Consider the following 9754-nt stretch of genomic DNA (forward strand, 5'->3'; position numbering starts at 1 on the left):
TAAAAGTCGAATTCAATTTTTTTGATTAGGAACGAAAGAATCGAAACCTCTCGAGTATGGTAAAGCCGTATGACTTTGTCACAGGTGAGTTATGCATATGACTATTAGATCAGCGGAGTCAGAATTTTTAGTTTATGAGTATCTGATCACACTTTTTTTTTTATTTACCGAATTTTGAATTTATACATACCAAATGAATTTTTTTAACACATACACATAATTCAAATCACAGTTACTAGATTTTGCCGAACTCATAGCTAAAAAGCCTGCTCCTCCCCTGATCGTGCAGACATCAAAAGGATTCAATATTTACAACTTACAAATAAATAAAAATATTACCGTATATACAATGTAATTTTCTAGTCAAAAATAAAATTCATAGGTATAAAATACCACTAGTCATTACCTACAAAAAAACAACTTGAAATGCTCTTACACAGCATCTTATTTCTCAAAGGAATTGTAAACTATATGCTAAAACTACTCATTTTTTTTGTATTTTATCTGATGGTGTAACTCTATGCAAGGAAAAAATAAATAAAGAATATGCCAAAATAAGTAAATAATCCCTCAGCAATTTACATTTATTTCAATTTAAATCTATTTTACGAGCTCTTTTTTTGTGCTCTTGATGTTTCTCAGTTTCATCGCGAGTTTCTGTCTTTCTCCTTCTACCTCTGCAAATTTGAGGCTTATTTCTGAATATCTACCTTGCATTTCCTTCAATTCAACTTCCATGAACTTGTTCCTCTCCTTCAGTAGTTCCGTTTCATTTGATAGTTCTTCGAGATTTCTGGTATTGGATGCTGTGCTTTCCATTTCCTCGTCCGAACAACAGCTGTTGTTGCTGCATTGCCAATTAGGAATGCAGAAGAGAGACAATTATTGTGGAGACATCTAGGATAATTAGTCCTCGACATTTTATTCACGAGATGTGTATGTATAGTCAAAAAGGCATAATACATAAACAAACACTGAAACTTGTCCTTAGCTGGCAAATAAGCACTCCAAATTTGAGAGTGCACATCGAAGCACCTCAACTTGGTTACAACTGACAACTAACCCACTCCAACTCGTACTCACTTTGTCTCATGGACACCTGATGTTGACGTGACACATAAATTTTGGAGATGTCTAGATGATCATTTTGTAAGTTGGAGTGTTCAAGTGACACAGTGGAGACGAGTTGAGGTGTCTAGATGTATATATTCAAAGTTGGAGAGTTTAACCACCAGTATCTATCTATGTATTATGCATGTCAAAAATGGACCGCCACTCAAATAGTGTAAAGTTATCCTTGTTCAAGTGACTCAATAGTGATATGGAATGATTTTAATAATATAAACTCATCTTTGTCAAAAGTTATTTGATACTATATAGCTCGGACTCTCCAAAAATGTTGTCGCGGGATCCGACACTCACCCGACGACATTTTGAAGGTTCAAGCAACATAGATTTGAACAGCATAAGAATCACTCTTGAATGCAGGGCAGGACTCATACCTCTCTGTAGACAACGTTTGAGGGGGATTTTCATTTTCCGTGCTTGTTGTAGTTGTGAGATTTAGATCTTCCATCGCCACCTGTATCAATGTACCATCAGTCATATGCACTTTAATAAGAGTTACACAGTGTGAAAATTGTATCATTGTCGATTCAGACCTGACCTAGCTATTTCAATCATGACTAGTTCAAACATCATTGTTGTGGTCTTATGTCTGATGTTTAGTGAAGTGAATTATAATAATTATTGTGACAATGCAAGTGTACACGATAAGGTTCTTGCTGCTCACCTTTAGGGACTTCTGTTCGCAGAGCCTTTCTGTGCTCTGTTGGAGTTCTTCTAATCTTCTTTCTAACTCTTTGATTTTGTCTTGAAGATCTTTCTCCTTCTCCATAAATGAATCCTTTGCGTTATCAAGTGCATTTTCCTTCAGCTTGATCTGACCCTGTGATGATGGAACGAATACTTAGATTGATCATACTCATCAATGATCAATTTTTATAAAACACCTATGCAGGAATAGAGATAGCAAGAGTAAATGCACAACGGATTTCTTACATGAATGTTACCTTTGTAGACGGAAACAATCTCAATCATGCTACGAAGTACATGAATAAATCAATTCCAACAATTTACAACTAGATTTAGGTAGATCAAATGTAGGTGAATATTACCTCAAGCAACTTTATTGTCTCTTTTAGACTATTAGAATCCGTGAGTTTTTTGTCCAAACTATTTAATGCATCCTCTTTCTTGTTTAGATCCTCTTTCAGCCGGGACAGCTGCTTTCTCAAATTTTCTTTCTCCGATTCATCCTCAAACAAAGATTTCTTCATTTCATTGCATTCAGATATAAGTATATTCACTTCCAAATGCAGTTCTAATATTAATGTCTCCTTCTCATCCATAATAGACCTCGTGGCGTTTAGTTCCTTCACAGTCTCCATAGCTTCTTTTTCCACTAAATCTAGCCTAGTTTCCAGTTCTCTTCTTTCACTGTGACCTTGCTCGACAAGCAATCGCATGTTCTCAATTGATTTCCTAGTATTTTCCAACTCCTCGATTAGCATATTCTTCTGTTCGGCATGTTGATAAAGGATATTCTTGTCTGCTAATAGATTTTCAATCTCAGCTTTAAGAGAGATGATTTTCTGCGACAAGTGGTGTTCAGTTCCTTTAGCCACCTCTTCTTGTTTTTCTAGTTGTGCGGATTTTGCTTCAATTTCCAACTGCAATTTTTCCATTTGAATGTACATATTAGTTACCTGGCTAGAAAGCTCAAGCATTTTTGCTTCATAATGCACTCTGATTGATCGGAGTTCCTCGGTTGATTTTTGAAGCGTCTCTTCAAAATGCATTTTCTGCAGGTGGAGCTCATTAGCTTCATGTAACGCTTTCTTTTCGTTCGCTTTTAATGAGCACATCATTTTCATGGAGAGACTTTTAAGTTCGTCCTGAAGCCGCTCTGCTGTACTAGCATTGTGCCGTCTTGTCTTCCTCAGTTCTTCTTCAGCTCGTATTGCTCTATGCTCTTGTTTGACTTTATCACAAGAAAGAGTTTCAAGATCAGCTTCAAATCCCTGAGCTTGATTTTCCAGTTCTTCATCCAGGCTACTGACTTGAGCTTTGAGCTCACTTATGGTGACCAATGAATCGGAGAGTTCTTTTGCTTGCTCCGTCAGTTCATTCTCCAAACCCGTAATCCGTCCTTCAAGTTCCCTTACAGTTGAATAAGAAGTTGCACATTCATATTGCATCTTCAGTTGTTCCTGAAACTCACTTTGCTCAAGTTTGTATAACATATCATGGTTTTCTTGCTTCAGTATCTCATTGTCGAGGACAAGTTGCTCCATCTGCATCTCTAAGTCATCTCTTTCTCTCCTGTATATCTCGATTTCACCGCGCAGGTCTGTGATCTTTTGCTCCAGCATATATGAGTCCTTGACATCACTATGCTCTCGCACAAGCTGCTCTAGTGCTTTTTGCTCTTCGTCATCTTCATCAGTCATTTCATGCTTGGAGACAACATCCGGCAAATTTTCAGCATCACAAGATGTGGTTGATTTGTTGCAAAGGCTAACATTTTGTTTGTTCTTCTGTTCTAACATTTCGTCTAGGTCACGCACAGCAAGAATTAACTCGGAATTCGATTCTTGTGTCTTCTGAAGTTGTATTTCCAGATTTGCATTAAGTTCCTTTTGATAAGCCAACTCTTGCCTAAGTTCACTAACAAGAGTTTGAAGATCCCCTTGTTCATAGAGCAACTTGTCTTTGGATTTCGCCTCATTTAAACGTCTTTGGGAAGCTTTTAGTTTATCACATTCTTCCTTGAGAGCGTCTCGTTCATTTTTCAGGCTAGCAACCTCTTTTGAGAGATCCTGACCTCTTTTGCTCTCCTTGACGATTTGTTTACGCAAGGTTTGAAGTTCCAAGTCTGACACTTCTACCTGCCTAGCAAACGCTGCGAGCTCAGATTTTAGCTTCACAACAACAATATCTGAGACCTCCTGTGATGCTAATCTAAGAAGAGCTTCTCTTGGAGTGCTGGAAGAGCCATCTGTACTTGCTTCGAGAGCGGAACCCCCCAACCATTCCGACTGCTGAATTTCTTCAGAAACTGTTGTAGAGACGTCAATACTGGGCTTCCGCAGAATTAACGCATGATTTGGAGACAAAGGGAAGTTTATGTGATCCTGATTGCCAATGTTGTTTCTCAATTTGATTCGCCGTGGTGTATCAAGCCCTGAGCTGCTACCAGAACTGGACATGGTAATATCAGATTCACCTGATGCCCGGCGGATGCCATTCAGTTCACCATTGTGCAAAATAGGTTTATTGATCAGACCATTCTATTAAAACCAAATACAAACAAGAAAAGAGACAATCTTATCAGTCGAAACAAACTCAGGTCGAAGGATCAATCCTCGGATCTTTGTTCTCTTGCAATCAGACATAAGTTTTTATGTCTTACCTCTGTAGAATTTCCCTTAAGGCTAGCTTCTACGTCATCATTGCTTAGTTGTGTCCTCAAGATCATATTATCGGAATTTGGTCTTGCATCTTCGATTTCTTCAACACTGTAGAAGCACCAAAAAAGATGTTAAAAAGACTGGTTTAAATTCGACACTATGCAAGAACCAAAAACTTAGAAGAAAATCATGGAAGTCATCGGGAATCTGGACAGCACCTTTGATCAGAAGAATCTTGAATCCTCTGTATCGAAACCTATGGACAACGAACATCATTTAAATCCAATCAGGTCCAAAAAGCTCGCAAAATAGCAATGCGATGCATATTCGTTCACGAATGGATGGGAGACTTACATGCAATAAAGCTCCCGATTTTGAATTTTTGAGTGGAAGAGAAATAGAAGAGATCTTAGACGCCTCAGCATAATTCGAGAAATCAATCAAAGCTTCTCCAGCAACTCCGGATTTTAAAGACCCCTACAAAGTATACATCCAAACAAATTACATAAATCACTTGCTAAGGGATCAATGCAGCATAAAAATCTTAGACTCGAAAATGCAGCTTACAGTTCCCAGGATGAAGTAATAGATTTTTTCATGAATCTTCCCCGACTTTGGTTCTTGAATGAACTTCACAGTTTCAAGAACTGCTTTCTCCCAGTAACAGCTCCCATCACGAACCGGTGCCTTCTCTAATTTTAACGTTGGCTTTCCCACATCAGCAGGGACTACAGATATCATCAATGCATCCCCCGCTACCTATGGCACATATACAAATTAATCCGTTATATTTTGAAAGAATGTCAGTATTTCAACTACCCTATAGAAAAACAAACAAGAAACAGAAGATGGATTGAGGCGTGATAGTATCACTGTCTCAAAAGAGTGACTACTGACTCATGAGTTAGCAGACAATGCTCTTCTGCGATACATTAAACTTTTTATCCATTGCCTCGAAAAAAAGTGCCTGGTTTGAAGTGATACAAATCGAAAGCAAGCAGAAAACAGCTTTTTTCCCATGAAAATGCAGAGGGATCAATCAATCAATCACCAATTACGTATCAAATCCAAATTATTGGATGGTTTATGTGAATCCTCTATATCCATTCTACTTGATTGACACCATCTCATTGTACAAAAACAATGACATATCCAGTGTAGTCGCACGAATTGAGGTCGGGGGAGGATAGAGTGTACGTAGAGGTAAAGAAGTTGTTTCCGCTATACCTCAGCTCAAGAAAAAAACAGTCCAAAGCAGTCCAGAAAAAAGAAGTAATACAACAAACAACCGATAGTAATAGAACAGTACTACAACACACCATATCATTCCAAAACTGAATAATTTATCTTCCAATGCCAAATTATTGGTCGATAGAGCGCATGCCTAAATTCAAAGATATGCACAATGTAACACCTGAATCCCAATAAAAAAAGCAATTCCTATCCTAGATTTTTTTTTCTATAACCATAGCATCAAGTTCAGCTAACGCGCACCTCAACCAATTCCACCAGTTACTTCCTACCTCCCACCAGTACACGTCCCAGATAACTCCCGCAGACAAAATGGAAAGAAATCACCTAGTAATTCTGACTCCGCTAGAAATTAAACCTGATACCTCAACCCACTCATCCTAGTATATAACAAAGACAACAACATATTCCGTGTAATCCCACAAGTGGAGTCTGGACCTAACACAAACTATATCAATTGGAAAAAATGAATTGTATCATCAAATTTAATATGCTTCAAGTTTTTTCTTTAACCTTTCTTCTTCCTAATCAATCAAATCATCCGATTGCTATTTCCAACATTTTTCAACACGAATTACTCTTTCAAAAAGAAAAAAAAAACTACAACTACCAAACACTAACAGTAAAAATTCAATCTTTATATATATATATATATATATACACTATTACTTTTTACCTGAGTTGCATGAAACTGCAATTTGAATACAACTTTGATCTTGTTCTTCTCGCTCCTCCATCTAGCCGACTTAAACATTTTTTTTACACTTGTACCCTCAACTCAACTCATTTATTACAGAAAAAAAATCCAATTCAAAATTCTCGCCGGAGCTCTCCCCTTCCGCTTATCGGAGCTCCGGCGCACACTACCTTAAAACCACCATGAAAACTCAAAATCCCCCACCAATTTCAACAAAATAAACTATACCCAGTTCGAATTTCTCGCTGTAAAACACAGAAACTGAGCGAAAATCGATAGAAAAATACTCCGGACTATTGAATGTTGATAAAAATGAGTTAAAACAGAGCAATTTTTATCATTTTTTTTTCTAAAATTTCAGGATTTTGAGATTGAAAAGTGATGAATTTGATTATTTAATGGGTTGGAAGAGAATACGGTAGATCTGAAGTGGGTTTAATGGTGTTTTTCCGGTAGATTTTCACACATACACAGTAATTCTCTGCTTCTCTCTCTATATATGTGCTCTGTTTTCTCTCTCTATATATTGTGCATGAAATAGTTGTGTAAAGAATTCATATTAATAATAATATTCCCTTTTATTTTATTTTAACTTTATGAAAATAATGATTGATTTTATTGTTTTTTTATTTTGTCTTTATGATCATAAATTGGGGGAAAAGGAGAAAAACAAAATAAAATATTGCAAGTGAAAGTTCTTTTTTTTCCCTTTGCTTTGAGGTACCGACAAATTCAAGATGGGGTAAAATCAGTAGTCGTGTAATCTTACGAGTGAAGTCTCGACAGAATATAATGTATATGTAAGGTTCAGATCAATGGTGTAGCCACGTATAAGGGGCAATTGAACATTATCCGTAGAAAATTTATATTATGTTGTATAGAAAATATATGAAGTATGTAGGTAAAAAATTTCATACATTTATATTAAATCTTGAACAACTTTAATAATTTTTTTGACTTTGTCGACATTGACTTGAAATCTTGTTCCTACATTTTATGGGATAAAAAGGTTGTTCGCGATATAACCTCAACATATTAGGCAAAATCAGTAGAGTAAAATTAGAGAAAGTTGTTAAAAATGATTACAAAATTGATTTTCTTTTAGTTATACATATAATTCTAATTTTGATTTTTGTGAAATGTTTGATAAAATATTTTACCTTTTTTAAAAAATAAATAATTAAAGGGATCCAGACTTTCGATATCTTATTTATGATGTGAGGCTTCTGTCCTATCAAGAATGTGTTGAAAGGGTTGGAAAATGAATTGAATTGAGAGGTGAGGTTTATGTCTCTTTTAATTAATACTCATAAAATAGAAATCATTACTAATTTTTTTTTTTCCTAATATTTAAGTGACCAAAAAATGAAGTTAATGCATTAAATATTTCAACTGTATATAATTTGTTTCATTGGTCTTTTAATTGGCAAAAAATCCCTCAAAATTTCCTAAGAGACTTTGCTTGATGAACACTTTAATGTGTCAATTTCCCAATTTGGCTATATTCATTTTTTTCCAAAGAAATGTTTGGTTCAAAATTTATATGAACGTATGACTTTTTATTTTTAAAAATAAAATAAAATAAATAAATTATGTGGCCCAAGATAATCCTTACTTTGTTAAAATTATCAACTTATTTTAGCTGAGATTTTAGATACATTAATAGGTTAAAGAATATTTATACCAATAGTAAAGTTTCTTTGCTATATAACATATCTATTACAATGATTGTTTTTAAAATTATTGGTTAAATTTGCAGATGTGAAGCTATGGCGAGTGAAGATGTTAAAACAGAACGAGGTTAAACCTAAAATTAAGTGGAAGGAAGTTGTCTCGGAAGTTTTACATTCCCTTAAAATGAGGTTATGAGTGATGATATAAATTGAGTTTAAATAAAAAAAATATAATTAGTAAAAAATCATATATATATAATTGAGACATAGTTATTATTGTAGTATCAATATATACATAAAAGTTTCTTGTAATTTACTTTTAGATAACCTAATAATATATATTTATGTTATAATATCGGTCTTTATTAATTAAATTTATTTCTACATCTATTAGGATAGTGGGAAAAACACAAAATCACTATCAAAATGGATGAAGTTTTCAAATTTGGCTCTTTGCAACAAATAATGCACGTCAATATTGAATGGTCCAATAAACTTTTTTTTCTATTGTCACGTCAATTTTTTTTTCTTATTAATAAAAAATAAATTGATAAAAATTTAATAAAAAGAATCAAAAAAAGAAAATAATGTCGTCACAATTTTTTTAGGAGACAAGGTCTAATTTTTAGGAGATCAAATGTCTCTATTTTTCTCATTAAAAGATATTAAATTTATCACCTTTAATTGATAATTTTATCCTACTATCATTTAATTTCACGTATGGTCGCAAAAATAAACTCATAAAGCTATATTTTTACCATATTATTATAGTAATTGAACTTTATTTATTATAATATAATGTTAAATCACTAAACTTTATTCACTATAATAATCCAGTCATGAAATTATTTTTTTATTACATAAAAACTTATTAATCTATTACTTGACCTTGATAACAATTATTTAAGAGAAATCTGCTTTGATTTAGTTGTAAGAATGTAGCGTGTGATGTGAATTAGGTGGACAAAATTAACAAAATAATCACATTTGAATAATAGTTATTATTAGTATGGAGTTTCAAATACCATAAGTAAAACTCTAGTATAATTTTAAAGTTTTACACGTGAAACTTGAAACTTCACGATAATAACTATTTTTAAAGATAAAGTCGAAAAGTGATTAGTAAGTGTTATTTTAGAGCTGGATCTCATTGTATATATAATATATAGTATACCAGTAATTAATAATATTAAAGAGTCAGTATTAAATATTGATGCCCAAACTCTGACTTTTTTGGACTGTGGTACTTATTTTTTGTGTTAGGTGAAAATATTAATTAGCATAGTACAAGTAAGTAAGAAGTATTTAAAATATTATCATTATCTTATTTAATTAATCACTAATTAAGCATAGAATGATTTGTTTTAAAGCAACTTAATTTTTTTATTTTAATAATAAAATATTATAGAATTACAGTGAATGCTGCCGTATTTTTTGTAGAATACATGTTTAGCAGAATTAGACAAGTTTTATATATTAATTAAGTCTAAGAATAAATTAAACTCTTATTAACAAATAGTTAATTAATTCAGGAAGCGGATGTAGGATTTAAAAGTCTGTGATTATTACAATGACATCAAGTTAATATAAGATTTGAATATGTATATATGATTTAAATGTTAGCTATCGAGTTTATGTGAACTCATGTTTTTTATAAAAGG

At 33.5% G+C, this 9754-nt stretch overlaps 1 protein-coding gene across 1 annotated transcript; it reads right to left on the reverse strand.

Moving 5' to 3' along the window:
- Nucleotides 1–412: 412 nt before the first annotated feature.
- Nucleotides 413–6952, reverse strand: LOC125814492 (uncharacterized). The gene is made up of 9 exons (XM_049493943.1): nucleotides 6400–6952; nucleotides 5040–5231; nucleotides 4827–4949; nucleotides 4691–4728; nucleotides 4475–4580; nucleotides 2178–4352; nucleotides 1793–1948; nucleotides 1503–1582; nucleotides 413–847 (listed from the first exon to the last, which is right to left on the reverse strand). The coding sequence occupies exons 1-9, from the start codon at nucleotides 6475–6477 to the stop codon at nucleotides 601–603; spliced, it is 3195 nt and encodes a 1064-aa protein (XP_049349900.1). The 5' UTR covers nucleotides 6478–6952; the 3' UTR covers nucleotides 413–600.
- Between the last annotated feature and the right edge of the window lie 2802 nt (nucleotides 6953–9754).

This window comes from Solanum verrucosum, unplaced genomic scaffold (assembly GCF_900185275.1).
Source record: "Solanum verrucosum unplaced genomic scaffold, falcon-dt-bn FXZP01000268.1, whole genome shotgun sequence".
NCBI classification, from domain to species: Eukaryota; Viridiplantae; Streptophyta; class Magnoliopsida; order Solanales; family Solanaceae; genus Solanum; species Solanum verrucosum.